This window comes from Schistocerca serialis, chromosome 3 (assembly GCF_023864345.2).
Source record: "Schistocerca serialis cubense isolate TAMUIC-IGC-003099 chromosome 3, iqSchSeri2.2, whole genome shotgun sequence".
NCBI lineage: Eukaryota > Metazoa > Arthropoda > Insecta > Orthoptera > Acrididae > Schistocerca > Schistocerca serialis.
Window position 1 is genome coordinate 699,009,814 of NC_064640.1, and position 15,059 is coordinate 699,024,872.

At 41.7% G+C, this 15,059-nt stretch overlaps 1 protein-coding gene across 3 annotated transcripts in view; it reads right to left on the reverse strand.

The window, feature by feature from the left end:
• Positions 1–15,059, reverse strand: part of LOC126470566 (uncharacterized) — a 280,645-nt gene that overhangs the window by 155,979 nt on the left and 109,607 nt on the right. For all 3 annotated transcript variants that reach the window (XM_050098510.1, XM_050098507.1, XM_050098508.1), the window contains exon 11: positions 1,541–1,638. In XM_050098510.1, coding sequence (XP_049954467.1) covers positions 1,541–1,638 — 98 coding nt within the window. The remainder of the gene's footprint in view (positions 1–1,540; positions 1,639–15,059) is intronic.

The following is a 15,059-nucleotide window of genomic DNA, read 5'->3' on the forward strand; positions in this document are numbered from 1 at the left end:
CTTTCTCCCTCCACCCACCCTACCCACCAAAATCCCCATCCTCATCCATCTGCCAAACTGCTTTTCTGACACTGTGTGTCCAGCCAGCACAATGTAGGTGCGTAGGTGCACGTGTGTGTGTGTGTGTGTGTGTGTGTGTGTGTGTGTGTGTGTTTTCTCCTTTACTCCAAACTATTTACACTTCTGCCAGAACTTTCCTTACTATATGTAAAAACAATTATGGTTTCCAGTCTAGATTCACAGTTTACAGCTTAGGACCTAAGCTGTTAATGTGCCAACTTCAATCAACTATTGTGGCAGAAACTGAAACTACGAGAAAAAAGGCATTCACGCCATTCAAATGTTGACAAATTAGAAAATTATCCAATATAATGAAAAATGAGTACTACAAAAGATTGTTCACTGCTGCACTCCAGTCTCTTTTATGACCACAAAGTCAATGACACATTATTAAATGGTAATCGTTTTTCTCCTTTACCTCACTTTCTTTCTGCATTACTCTTTAACAATTTGCTTGAAGCTATATGTTTTTGATCTCCATTGCTTCATCCATTTCACAGGGAGCCACTAAAAAAAAACACACACACAGAGAGAGAGATGATTATCATCAACTAGATTATACTATGGCCCTTTTGCACAATTTTCTTTCTCAATTGGACCCAATCACCTTCCCATGCAACAATTTGAGCAACACTTTCCATGTCTCCTTCCTTTTCTTAGTTCTATTTACATATTAAGACTTTCATGTTATTTGCAAATTTGATCTTTCTCCAGTGTAATGTTCGTCCTTTTCTTCAAAAAAAAAAAAAAAAAAAAAAAAACACCAGAAGCACTATCTTTAAATATCATGTTATGTGTGAGAAAATAACATTCTACTCAACTAACAAACTCTGTTCATTTTGTTTCTGCCTCCATTTCTAGTGTGAGATTTTAACAACTGTGGAGTCATGTGCCATTTAATCATCGTAATATGAGTTTCTGGAATGTCTCTCCTTCATTCCACCACATGTAATAATTATTCTTAAAAAAACTATTCCTTTCTCCAATGGCTCTTTTGGTACCACAAAAGGAACAGCCTGGCTTCGAAATAAAAATGATCTTACTATATTGGAAACCTCCTGAAATGTGCAATAGATCAAACCACTGTAGATGATTTTCACTTGGTAGTTCATGTTTTCCCATGTGCAGTAAATTTTGTGATTGGTAGTTCAGCACTTTACCTCTGTATGCCCTGTAGATCAATGTGTGTGAAAAATACATAGTTATTAAATGAGTCATTATAGCCATGTAGATCACAGAAAAAAGGCATCAGTAGATGACTAAAAGAAAATACATTTATAGTTTACATCAGACAGGACAAACAATATGTCAATCGACACAATTTCCTGTCATCTCTCGCAATTTTTCATTACAGCTATTAAAAAAACTTGAGGTTTTTTTTTAACTACATCTCAGAAATTGATTTGAATAAAACATTATACAAATGTCACAGAAAACAGTATAACAGATTTACCTTATTATAAGATTAAATATGACTTACCATAAAAGATTTCCGTTTCTGATATCGCTTCTGACATTTAGTTTCTGGACAACAATACTGTGAATCTTTTATGAAGATTTTGAGATTGCCAATAACCACTGTAAAGAACAGAGAATGAGATCTTAACTATTCAGAACAATAAAATGTTGAAGATCACAATTACAGTTACAAATGGTACCTGTACTACATTGTTACTATTACAAATGATTTCCACGAAAGTGCCTACAACTGACTGTACATATCCCTCTCGATGTAGTTGATGTCTGCCAGTGGCCACTGACCGCCTGACACCAGCTAGTGCCCACACAGGGTGTCGCGAAATTTTGTGTCTTGCACCAACGATCCACAGTGTATTTCCACATTCGCATTGGCAAATGTATAGATATTCAATATTTATTTGATTTTGAGTGATAAATATACATGCTAAATTACCTGAATACCATGCAGTAACAACAGTGCTGTGACCTGAATATTGAAGTATGTAATCTACAACTGTGGGCAAAATTTACCTGAAGAAATAGGTTACTGCATAGATTCTTGATGTTCTTGTTTTGTTATTAATAATTATATTTATCAGTAGTTATTTTTATTTGTGATTCTAGTATTATTCTTGCAGAGATACAATGAAAGTCACACATTTGAAGGTTACAAGGAGTATTACATAAGTGTTACAAAACAGAACATCAAAAGTAAATAGTCTAACGTTTGCAACATTTGATTCACTTTCTATTCAATAAAAGGGTGACAACCATGGAGGCAGCTCGAAACACTTGTGACATGTATGAGGTGAATACCACTGAAGAAATAACCACAGAAATCTCACTTAAAGTAGGATCATTTGAGCATGAATTGTTCACTACATTCAGGGAGATAACGAGCTTTGACGCAGAATGTTTTTTATGGTTACCACTATAGTCCATGTCAGCATATCTGATCTTTGGTCATTTAACTTTCATGAAAATTTTCCATTCAATGGGCAAGATCCGTAAGTCAGGTGTGGGGGTACTAAATGCTCTAATTCAGTACAACAACAATGATGGGGGTGCCCAGACCTGCATTTTCACTTGATCATTACCTGCTGCTCACCGAGTATTCCTATCCAATATCGTTACAGCTGACCAGATAAAATGCCTTAATGTTAACTACATAAATAGTTATTAATAGGTGAGCCCTAACATAAAACACCTGTTATAGCAAATGGTAGTGCACGGTCACCAGAGATAACCTTTAGCATCTGTTGTGCAAAAAGATTGGTGTGTACTTCAAACAAATTCTCTGAAGTGCCTCCACACACCCCCACTGACATTTCGACCCTTTGGAATGATAAAGTTTATACTGACAAATTCAAAGAAAATGAGTTGTTAGTGTGATAAGGTTCTATCCGACTTCTGCTACACAGACTGTGTGCATGCGGCAATCTGTGGTGAAGTAGCCGAGTTGCAATAATGCTGAAATTCCAACTGATATCACTTTGTTTGATTCGTTTAGATGTCAAGGTTCTATTTAACAGATAGAACAGAGTGTTTCTACAGATAAATTTTAGTTAAGAATGACAGTTCCTAGAGCTCATTTGGAACCTTGTCATATGAATGTGCTCTAGTGAGTGATTTTAGGACCATCATTTTATAAATCCGACATTGTTTCTATTGTTCATGAATTGTTAGGGCATTGCTGCTCTGGTTTATTGTTTGTGTGGTGTTCATATTAAATAATCATGGATGCAATTAATGACTGGATAGCTGAATAAATAGAAGGTTCCAGCTCACCACCCAATCCAGAAAATTCAGATGTTGAAAGCAGTCTTGATTGCTCCACCTACACCAACTATATGCATGTGCTTCCAGGTAAGTTCCAAATGTAAATACATGCAATGAAATTAATTTGTTTTGTTATGGGACAAACTCAAGGAGACAAAAACACAAACACAAAGAGAAGAAAGCATTTACTGACATGCAGTCATGGAAATCATTGGTAAAAAGAAAACATAACCAAGTTGGAGATGTCAAAGTGTTCCAGCAAAAAGCACCAACACTGAATGGTTGCATAAACATGTGCAAATTCAAGTGCAGAGCAAGAACTGAATAAATTGATATGAAAACATTATTTTGTAGTTATTATTAGTTAAGTCACAACAAGAAATACCACTTTTTACGCAATTATACTGAGTGAAGTATAACTGTGCATCCAAAAATGAAGAATACTAGAATGACTTATAAAACATTTAGTTTCAAATAATTTTTTAATCTTCAATGAGAAAAAAATCCAGGTAACAAAAAGGGGGGGGGGGGGGGGTTGTATACCATGTTCATAAAAATATAGCTCCTGCTAGTAACACACCACCATGTGACAACACAGGTATCAATCAGAACAGTTCCAGGAAGCTTGGTGAGGCTGAAAAACAATAGTTAAAGCAGCATATAAATTTTTTCCAGTTGAAGTCACTACTGCAGAGTTCAAAAAGCAAAAAAATACTTTGATTCAAGTTTATCTCTTTTTAAAATGTACTGCCTTTATAAAGATAAATGTTAAGAAGTTAAAACACCAGTCAAGTACAGTATGTATAGGCATATTTTTGTCATGAAATTCAGTTTAGGAATCAATGAGAGAAAATCTAATCGTTGCTACCTATGTGAAGAATGCAAAGTGTCAAAAACATACAACACATTCACTGAATGTTTAAAAGAAAATTACTTTGAAACATATTAAAGAAAAAGAAGAATTGGGAACACTCAGAGATGAGCACAGGAAACAGAAGTCTGCCCCATTGCTTTGCTTTCACCTGCAGTATGTAATCTCGTGCCCAAGAGGAGAAGTCAGTATATATTTTACAAAAGAAAATTAAATTTATATGATTTAACAACTCATAATTCATGCAGTAAAACTGTATCTTAAGCCCTGCAGACAGAAGAATTGTCTGGCAGATTTTGAAATAACCTTGCAGGCACCTTTAAATCCATTCCAGACAAGGTAAATTACGAACACAATATTATCGAGCTGATCACATGGAGCAATTCCTACATTCCCCAGAAACAAAATTCTTTTATTCCCTATGCTGTTTTGAATTTCCCCAAAATCCTCATGTGAATAAAATTATAATGTTGTAGTTGGTGCCTGGACATTCATACATTCAGAAGACAAAGTGCACACAGTCCACTGGAAAAAATGAGTTTTCCCCCGTTGGATTCCAACGATTATTGAAAAGTATCACTCGCAAAATTCCTCTTTAACCACTACAGCTCTGAAATGCAAATTTTTATGACTTTGGATCAATGTTGAAGAAATTTAATTTTCAAGTTCTCATATTTGCACAAGAACATCATTGGAATTTACACAAGGCCCAGCACATATTTCATACAAAATATGATTCATTCAAAAGATTGTGGAAACTGTCAACTTTAAATTTTGCCAAGGAGGGGCACAATCAAAGAGCACAACTTTAATTTCTGAGGATAATTAATGTACAGAATTGAATGTACAGTCAATTAAGCCAAAGAATTGAACAACCCTAAATCGTTACTATCAGAAGAAAAGAAGAAAAATATCAGCGACATGCTGAACTACTTGCCTCCTATGGATCAAGATCATTACTAAGCTTTCATGGGATTACATTTCTTTATGAAAAAATGATACATGGGCTAACTTCATTGTATTGAAATTTAAACAGACACTTTTTTCTTTTTAGTATTCAATTATTTTTCTTGTAAGTAATGATAAAGTTGAATATTTATATCATTATTACCTTTCACTAACCAAACCTTATCATCCCGACACAAACATTAGGGTTTAAGTGACTGAAGAAACAACTGTAGAGGCAGACAACCAATGAAAATGCACGATATGCTTAATAGCACAAACACATACTCATTTCTCGTACTTTTCAGTAGCAGTTTTACAAAGAATGAGGTAGGGGGAAAGTTAACACAGTTATGTTGCACTTTTGTTACTGTTTTTGTAAAGGTTCTTTACAGCCCATTCTGACATGCACTACCTTGTACTATATCAAGAAAACACTATTGCAGGTAGAGTGATGACTGAATAATGAGTTAACAAAACTTCGACATCAATTTACATGAAATGTCTTAGTTGGGAGCTTGTCATTCCAAAGGGTTAATTTGCTGCCAGCACCTGAGATGCCTTTTGCTAAAAGGAACAACCAATAACCAAGCATCAAGTGCTACAGTCTGCTGATTTGACAAAACCAGCTATCCAGCTTTGTGTTTAGGGCTTCCTCTGTCACACTTCTTCCAATCACGCATTCTAAAAAATCTACCTTCTTGGTTGGTTGGTCTTGGGAGTAAAGGGGCCAAACTGCAGGGTCATTACCTGCTGCTCACCGAGTATTCCTATCCAATATCGTTACAGCTGACCAGATAAAATGCCTTAATGTTAACTACAAAAAATACGTCTCAACTTAAAAACAGTCCCAAAAGGAGTTGGGGAAAGTAAAAGGCGTAAAACGAACTTCGAATGACACTGAAAGACAAAACGACGGAAGCTAACAGAAAGGGGAGAATGTACACTAAAAGGAGAAAGTAATGGAAGGTATTAAAAGAATACAGCTGATGACCTGGGCTGGCTGATCGCAGCAGTAAAAAAAGGACAAGCAGCCATCATGCAACACACTAAAATCTCAAGCTTGAAAGACAAGGCTAGAGGAACACAGACAGGGAAAAGGTGAACACCAAGGTGAACAAACAGCAAAGAAACAGCGAGGAAGAGTTAAGATGGATGTAGGGTGCAGGCCCGGGAGAGATTGTGTGATACCCCCCACAAATAAAACTTAAAACAACTTCAGCCATTGAGGCACTGTCTCCCACCACCACTGGCAGTGTGGCAGAAAGGTTAAAAGTCTGCTGTAGAGCAGCTAAAATTGGGCAGTCCTACAAGATGTGGATGACAGTCATGTGGGAGCCACAGCAACACCTATGTGGGTCCTCGCAACGGAGGTGACCATGTGTAGGCCAAGTATGGCCCATGTGGAGCTGGCAAAGGACCACATAGTCCCTGCGAGCGGCTCACATGGATGACCACCACAAATTTGTTGTCTCCTTGATAACACGTAGTTTATTTGGTGTACTGAAGGTGCAGCATTTAGTATCCCAGATCTCAAAAACTTCACAGCAGAAGACCAATCAAAGATCAGTCTCCGGCAAGCCGATCTCCAGAGTTGGTTTACCAGTAGCTTGTTTGGCCAGCCAGTCAGAAAGTTCATTGGACAGGATCTCGACATGTCCTGGGGTATAAATGAAGGTTAATGAACGTCCACTGTTGCCAAGGACATAAAGAGACTCCTGGATAGTCACTACCAATTGATGGCAAGGAAAGCACGGGTTGAGAGCTTGTAGGATTTTAGAACATGTTTTTTGCTCGCGTATCATGTCATTTCTGGAAACCCACAATCTACTATGTAGGAATCAACATGGATTCCGGAAACAGCGATCGTGTGAGACCCAACTCGCCTTATTTGTTCATGAGACCCAGAAAATATTAGATACAGGCTCCCAGGTAGATGCTATTTTTCTTGACTTCCGGAAGGCGTTCGATACAGTTCCGCACTGTCGCCTGATAAACAAAGTAAGAGCCTACGGAATATCAGACCAGCTGTGTGGCTGGATTGAAGAGTTTTTAGCAAACAGAACAAAGCATGTTGTTATCAATGGAGAGACGTCTACAGACGTTAAAGTAACCTCTGGCGTGCCACAGGGGAGTGTTATGGGACCACTGCTTTTCACAATATATATAAATGACTTAGTAGATAGTGTCGGAAGTTCCATGCAGCTTTTCGCGGATGATGCTGTAGTATACAGAGAAGTTGCAGCATTAGAAAATTGTAGCGAAATGCAGGAAGATCTGCAGCGGATAGGCACTTGGTGCAGGGAGTGGCAACTGACCCTTAACATAGACACATGTAATGTATTGCGAATACATAGAAAGAAGGATCCTTTATTGTATGATTATATGATAGCGGAACAAACACTGGTAGCAGTTACGTCTGTAAAATATCTGGGAGTATGCGTGCGGAACAATTTGAAGTGGAATGATCATATAAAATTAATTGTTGGTAAGGCGGGTACCAGGTTGAGATTCATTGGGAGAGTCCTTAGAAAATGTAGTCCATCAACAAAGGAGGTGGCTTACAAAACACTCGTTCGACCTATACTTGAGTATTGCTCATCAGTGTGGGATCCGTACCAGGTCGGGTTGACGGAGGAGATAGAGAAGATCCAAAGAAGAGCGGCGCGTTTCGTCACCGGGTTATTTGGTAACCGTGATAGCGTTACGGAGATGTTTAATAAACTCAAGTGGCAGACTCTGCAAGAGAGGCGCTCTGCATCGCGGTGTAGCTTGCTCGCCAGGTTTCGAGAGGGTGCGTTTCTGGATGAGGTATCGAATATATTGCTTCCCCCTACTTATACCTCCCGAGGAGATCACGAATGTAAAATTAGAGAGATTAGAGTGCGCACGGAGGCTTTCAGACAGTCGTTCTTCCCGCGAACCATACGCGACTGGAACAGGAAAGGGAGGTAATGACAGTGGCACGTAAAGTGCCCTCCGCCACACACCGTTGGGTGGCTTGCGGAGTATCAATGTAGATGTAGATGTAGATGTAGGCTGCTTAAGGAGACACTTAAGATGACGAAGGACTCACCAGGAAAGGAGCAGATATTCTCAAGAGTGCGACAGATGGCTACCAATTCTGCAGTGAAAACATTGCAGCCATATGGCAAGGAGCACTGTTCAATATGTCCAACATGAGCATAAGTGAAGGCAACAAGACTGTCGACCATTGATTGGTTGGTGTAGACGATTTCTGAGCCCTGGAACTCACAAAGAATAGAGAAAAATTGCCGGCAGAGGGCCTCAGGTGGAACTGAACCTTTTGGGCCTTGCGATAGGTCCAGACATGGACAATGGAGGTATACATAAGTGGACATGCAAGAAAGGTGGTAGAGGGAAAGTGTCAAGTTCAGTAAGAAGCAACCGGACACAAACTGCAAGGAAATTCCCTGTTCTGGTCCGCCATTGCGGGAGATGGATCATTGTGTTAGGGAAAAGAAGACGGTAATTTGGAATAGTCCAGACTGGACTGCTGGAGGGTTTTGTACACCTGCAGCAGTGTAGAGCAATCAGAACCCCAGTCGGTGTGGCTCAGGCATCGAATAATATTAAAATGCCGCCAGAACTTTTCCTTAAACTGATGGAGATAGTGAAACCAAGTTACGTGAGCATCGACGACAAGTCCCAAAAAGCGGTAAGTCTCCACTACATAAAGTAGTTGGTCACTGAGGTAAAGTTCTGGATGGGGGTGGACATATGACGACGACAGAAGTGCATGACAAGTCTTGGTGACCAAATATTGAAAGCCATGAGTGAGAGCCCATGACTGCGCCTTTTGTATGGCTCCCTCAGGCCGACGTTCAGCCACACCAATAGAAGGGGAGCAGAAGGAAATAGAAAAACATCAGCCTATTTGAGGGGAGGTATTGAGGATCCAACTGCTAGTACAAGACCATTAGCAGCAATTAAAATGAGTGGGACACATGACAGAGCCCTGCGGGACCCAATTCTCTTGTATATGGAGTGCACTGTGAGAAGCACCAACGCGAACTCTGAAAGTGTGGAGCGACAAGAAATTCTGTATAACAATCGAGAGCAGGTTCTTGAGACCACACTCATGCAGAGTAGCGAAGATATGTCACCAAGTGGTATCGTAGGCCTTTATCAGGTCAAAAAAGATGGCAATAAGGTGTTGTTGCTGGGAAACGGCCAATCGAACGGCAGACCCCAGGTGAACAAGTTGTCCACGAGACTCAAGGACCCAACACAACTGCCGGCTCACCATATGTTCAAGCAGCTTGGACAGAATGTTGGTGAGGCTCATAGGGCGATAGTTATCCACATATAGTGGGTTCTTACAAGGCTTTAGCACTGGAACGATGATACTTTCACGCCATTTCGACGGCAATTTGCCATCGTTCCAGATGCGCTGGTAATCCACTGACAGATGTTTAATTGTGATTCTTGAAGTTTTCCCGGCGTATTGAATGATCGATGAGATTTTGGGATTGCAGCTGGATCATGTAGACTTCTTGCTACGATATTTCGGTTGGCAATCGTCCAGCCATCTTCAGGTGAGTGTCCGTCACTGGAGACTGCAAGTTCCCGGAGTCAGCTTTATAGCAAAAAATTGGCACGAAAACGCATGCGCATTGGCCTCCGTCACAGGAGTGTCCTCTATCGAAATCCGCGCCCTCTGGAGCTACTGTTCTATCTGTAGCACGCAGGCGCATTCGTAAAGGTGAAAACTACATGTCCGCCCTCTGTCGGAATGCGCACCTGCGTTGCTAAAAACAGACGTCAGATGTCGCCAAACGTATCATTATGAATAAAATGTCTTCTCTCAGAGGAAATTAGAGAGATCACTGGGTCCCAAGCCTTGTCCAGTTGAAAACCGCCATCATGATTTACAAGATTTCGCGCTAGGCGTATCTCCACAGATTCTTTAATTACTGAATCCCAGAAAGTTTTCACTGGGGCCAAGATTTTAGTGGCAGAAAAATCTATAGCGTGTCCTGTGGTAATACAGTGCTCAGCTACGGCTGACTTACTGGGCTGCGAAAGGCGAGTGTGGCATTCGTGTTCAACGCACCTTTCATGTACTGTGCGTGTTGTCTGACCGATGTAAGCTTTGCCACACTGGCAAGGAATTTTATAGATCTCGGCCTTCCGCAGACCCAGATCGTCCTTCACTGAACTGAGAAGGGCACTAATCTTCGCCGGTGGCTCACGAAAGCTCCACGTCAGAAGAGCAACATTTCTGCAATGGAAAGGGCCGCATTACGAAAACTACGAGAAGATCCTCACACAGTGGTCTTACCAGCGGATAAGGGAAATGCTACAGTGCTATTGCTGTGTTAGGTTTATAATCAGAAGATCTACAACTTGCTGAGTGAACCGATGTATCGGAACATTGACAAAGACCCCACAGCGAAACTGGAGAGGAAAACATCAGCCCTGCTGAATTCTTCTTCTATTCCGCAAGAAGTGACCAAAAGACTAAGACCTCACAGTTCTGTGCCACCCAGGTTATACGGTCTTCCGAAGATCCATAAAAAAAGTTTCCGTTAGGGCCGTTGCCAGTAATATTGACGCCCTCACGTATGATTTGGCAGTACATCTTGCCTCTCTAATGAGACCTTTTGTGGGGAAGTGCGTGCATCATGTTCGCAACTCGGCTGACTTTATCAACAGACTGAAGTCACTTCAACTCACAAGGGAAGGCCGCCAATTGTGAAATTCAGATTCGATTCATACTGCGCATAAGAAAAGTTCATGGCCAGAGGTGTAACGTGGCAAAGCGCCAAGATGCACTTCTCAGCCGCTGTCGAGAAAATCGACAGTTAAAAGAAACCGTTGCGGTGAAATACTCTCTACGATTAATGATTTTCTACAGCATCGTGGCGCAGCGGTAAGCGCTCGGGTTCGTAATCCGAAGATCGCCGGATCGAATCTCGCACCATGCAATTTTTTTTATAAACTATTAATGAATTGCTTATGCATGTTGGTGAAAGCGGATCGCTCTCCAATTGTACCGCCTCCATTTTTCCGTTTTTTTAACAGGGTGTACCAAAGCTCTCCCGTTCGCACTGATTTTCGACAATGTTATAAGTTGCGCTAGTGACCGCATCTACCTTCTTTCGAAGTTAGCAGGTAATTACGCTGTTATGCGGCGGCTCGTTTCGGCCCATTCAACATCTGTCCTTCAAGTGTAACGAGCGAGTAACGGAGTTTATATTTCATACATGCCGCAGCCAAGGAGTTGCTTGGCGAGATTCGATCCGGCGACCTTCGGATTACGAACCCGAGCGCTTACCGCTGCGCCACGATGCTGTAGAAAATTATTAATTGTAGAGAGTATTTCACCGCAACAGTTTCTTTTAACTGTCGATTTTCTCGACAACGGCTGAGAAGTGCATCTTGGTGCTTTGCCACATTACACCTCTGGCCATGAGCTTTTATTATGCGCAGTATGAATCGAATCTGAATTTCACAATTGGCGGCCTCCCCTTGTCAGTGAAACTGACTTACTAGTCAGCTTTGATGTCATATCACTTTTCACTAAGGTTGCTCTTATGGATTCTTTGTCACTCATCAGCAATAAGTTCACTGCCGACATAACAGCGCTTTTCCAGAATATTTTGAGCAGACTGACGGTGTTGCTATGGGCAGTCCTCTCTCACCTTTGGTAGCAAACTTGTTTCTGGAAGACTTTGAGGAAAGGGCACTAGACTCGGCAGAGCTTAAACCGAAAGTTTTCTGGTGATATGTAGATGACACCTTTGTAGTGTGGCCCCATGGTGAAGAAAAACTGTCACGGTTCTTGCAACATCTGAATGCAATCCACAAGAACATCCAGTTTATAATGGAAGTAGAGAAGGATGGTTGCTTGCCATTCTTGGACGTCTTGGTTACTAAGAGAGTGGATGGGTCATTAGGGCATTCTGTCTACCGTAAGCCAACACATACGGACCTTTACCTGCAAGTGTTGAGTTGTCATCATCCTACACAAACTACCGGCGTCCTTAGAACGTTGGTAAACCGGGTTCATGTTGTTTCTGATGGAGACAGCCTTACAAAAGGAGCTGGAACATTTAGAGTCGGTGTTCAGAGGTAATGGTTACTCTCCACATCAGATTAGAACAGCGCTAAGAAGAAAGAAATGTGACCACCTACAAAATCAAGAAGATAAGGAGCTATTCAAGTCCAGGGTGTTCCTTCCATATGTCAGCAACCTTTCATCTAAAACAGGCAGGATCCTAAGGAAACATCAAGTTAAAGTGATCTTCCGGCCACCGGCGAAGATTAGTGCCCTTCTCGGTTCAGTAAAGGACGATCTGGGTCTGCGGAAGGCCGGGATCTATAAAATTCCTTGCCAGTGTGGCAAAGCTTACATCGGTCAGACGACACGCACAGTACATGAAAGGTGCGTTGAACACAAACGCCACACTCTCCTTTCACAGCCCAGTAAGCCAGCCGTAGCTGAGCACTGTATTACCACAGGACACGCTATGGATTTTTCTGCCACGAAAATCTTGGCCCCAGTGAAAACTTTCTGGGATTCAGTAATTAAAGAATCTGTGGAGATATGCCTAGTGCAAAATCTTATAAATCTTGATGTAGGTTTTCAACTGGACAAGGCTCTCTAATTTTCTCTGAGAGAAGACATTTTATTCATAATGACACGTCTGGCGACATCTGACATCTGTTTTTATCGACACAGGTGCGCATTCCGACAGAGGACGGACATGTAGTTTTCACCTTTACGTATGCGCCTGAGCGCCACAGATAGAACAGTAGCTCCAGAGGGCGCGGATTTCGATAGAGGACACTCCTGTGACGGAGGCCAATGCGTATGCGTTTTCTCGCCAATTTTTTGCTATAAAGCTGACTCCGGGAACTTGCAGTCTCCAGTGATGGACACTCACCTGAAGATGGCTGGACGATTGACAGCCGAAATATCGTGCCAAGAAGTCTACATGATCCGGCTGCAATCCCAAAATCTCATCGATCAGATGTGTCGGGATAGTCGGCAAGGGCACTGAGAAATTCCCACTCACTGAAAAGAGCATTATATGGCTCAGGGTGGCATGGAGCAAAAAAATAGGTGTTGTCGTTCCACACACTGTGAGGAGAGAAAAAGCGGGGCTGTAATTCTCAGATGCAGAGGTGCGAGCACAATTCTCTGCGATTATGTCTGGAACGGCAGATACAGCTCCATATGTGGAAATTCCACGTACACCGTAGGGGTCTGATGGCCATGGTGGCATCGGAGCTTGCTCCAAACCCGGGAAGGAGAGGTTCATGTTTCAATCGTGGAGATGTATCATTCCCAACACTCCTACTTCCATTGTTTGATGAGCAGGTGGTCCTGGGCACGGAGCCGTTTGAAGGCAATGAGATTCTTCACGGATGGGTGGTGCTTATGATGTTGAAGGACCCGCCTATGGTCTCTAATGGCTGCAGCAATTTCCGGCGACCACCAAGGCACTGACTTCCGCCAAGGGCAACCTGAGGAACAAAGTATTGCCGATTCAGCTGTGGCAACAATTGTTGTGGTGATGGTGACAATCATCTCATCGATGTTACCATTCAATGGAGATTCAACAATGGTAGCGGAGGTGAAAGTGTCCCAGTTAGCCTTGGCAAAAGCCCATCTTGGCAAGTGTCCAGTTGAGTGATGGTAGGGTAGGGACAGGAAGAGTGGAAACTGGCCACTACAACACAAGTCGTCATAGAGCTCTCCAGTGGATAGACTGGACTTCAAACCGAGAGATTAATGGCCGAGTATTTGCCATGTGCCACAATGAAATGTGTGGGGGCACCTGTATTTAGGAGGCTAAGGTCAAGTTAAGTTACCATGGCCAGTAACCCTGGTTCTATACCACAAAGGAATATGGGCATTAAAATCACCTAGCAGGGGGTCAAAAAGTTTCTAGCCTAACAAATAAAGAATGACAGAAATTTCATAATATCAATTTATTTTTCAATATAATACCTGTGTACACTAACACACTTGCGGTCATGCTCAGATAACTTCTGCAAACCATTCAAATAAAACGTCTTCGATTTCAAGTCCAACTAAGCATTCACAGCATCAATCACTCCATCATCATTGTCAAATCATCGTCCTTTGAGGTCCTTTTTCGGTTTGGGAAAAGATAAAAGTCTGATGGAGCCAAATCTGGAGAATACAGCAGATGCAGTAACAATTCAAAGCCGCAGTCTTGCAGAGTTTCCAGTGTTGCGAGGACTTTGTGTGCTGGTGCATTGTCCTGATGCAAAAGAACTCCAGGCGCCAATTTTCCGAGCCTTTTTTTCTTTATCTCTTCTCTCAAACGATGCAGGGGGGTACAATAGTATGATGCATAGATAGTTATGCCCTTTTGCAAGCAATCCACCATAATTGTCTCTTCTGCATCCCAGAAAACTGATATCATCGCCTTAACAGCTGATTTTTGTCCAGAATTTTCTTCAGGTAGGGGATGAAAAATGTTTCGAATTGTGTTGTTTTGTCTCAGGATCAAAGTGGTGAGCCTGAGTTTCGTTTATTGTCACATACCTTGCAAGAAAGTTGTCTTCATCCGCTTCAAATTGGTAGACAATTTTTTCACAACACTGGGCCCGTTCCTGTCTCTAATCTGCATTCAAGTCTTTCAGGACCCACCAAGATGAAAGTTTCTGCATTCCCAAAATATCCACAACAATGTCATGAGCACGCCCATGGGAGTTTCCAAATGTGGTTTAATGTGCTGCAACATTGTTCAATGATCCTAAAAAATCGTATCGTGAATTACAGCCACTGCTTCATAAGTGGCAATTGTGACAGACCTGCCCTTTGGCGCATCCTCCACACTCGTCCTTCCACATTTGAAGTCGGACACCCAGTTTTTCACTGTTGCATGAAACGGAGCACTGTCCTTAAGTGTATTCCACATGTCCTCCGCGATTTCCTTGGGCA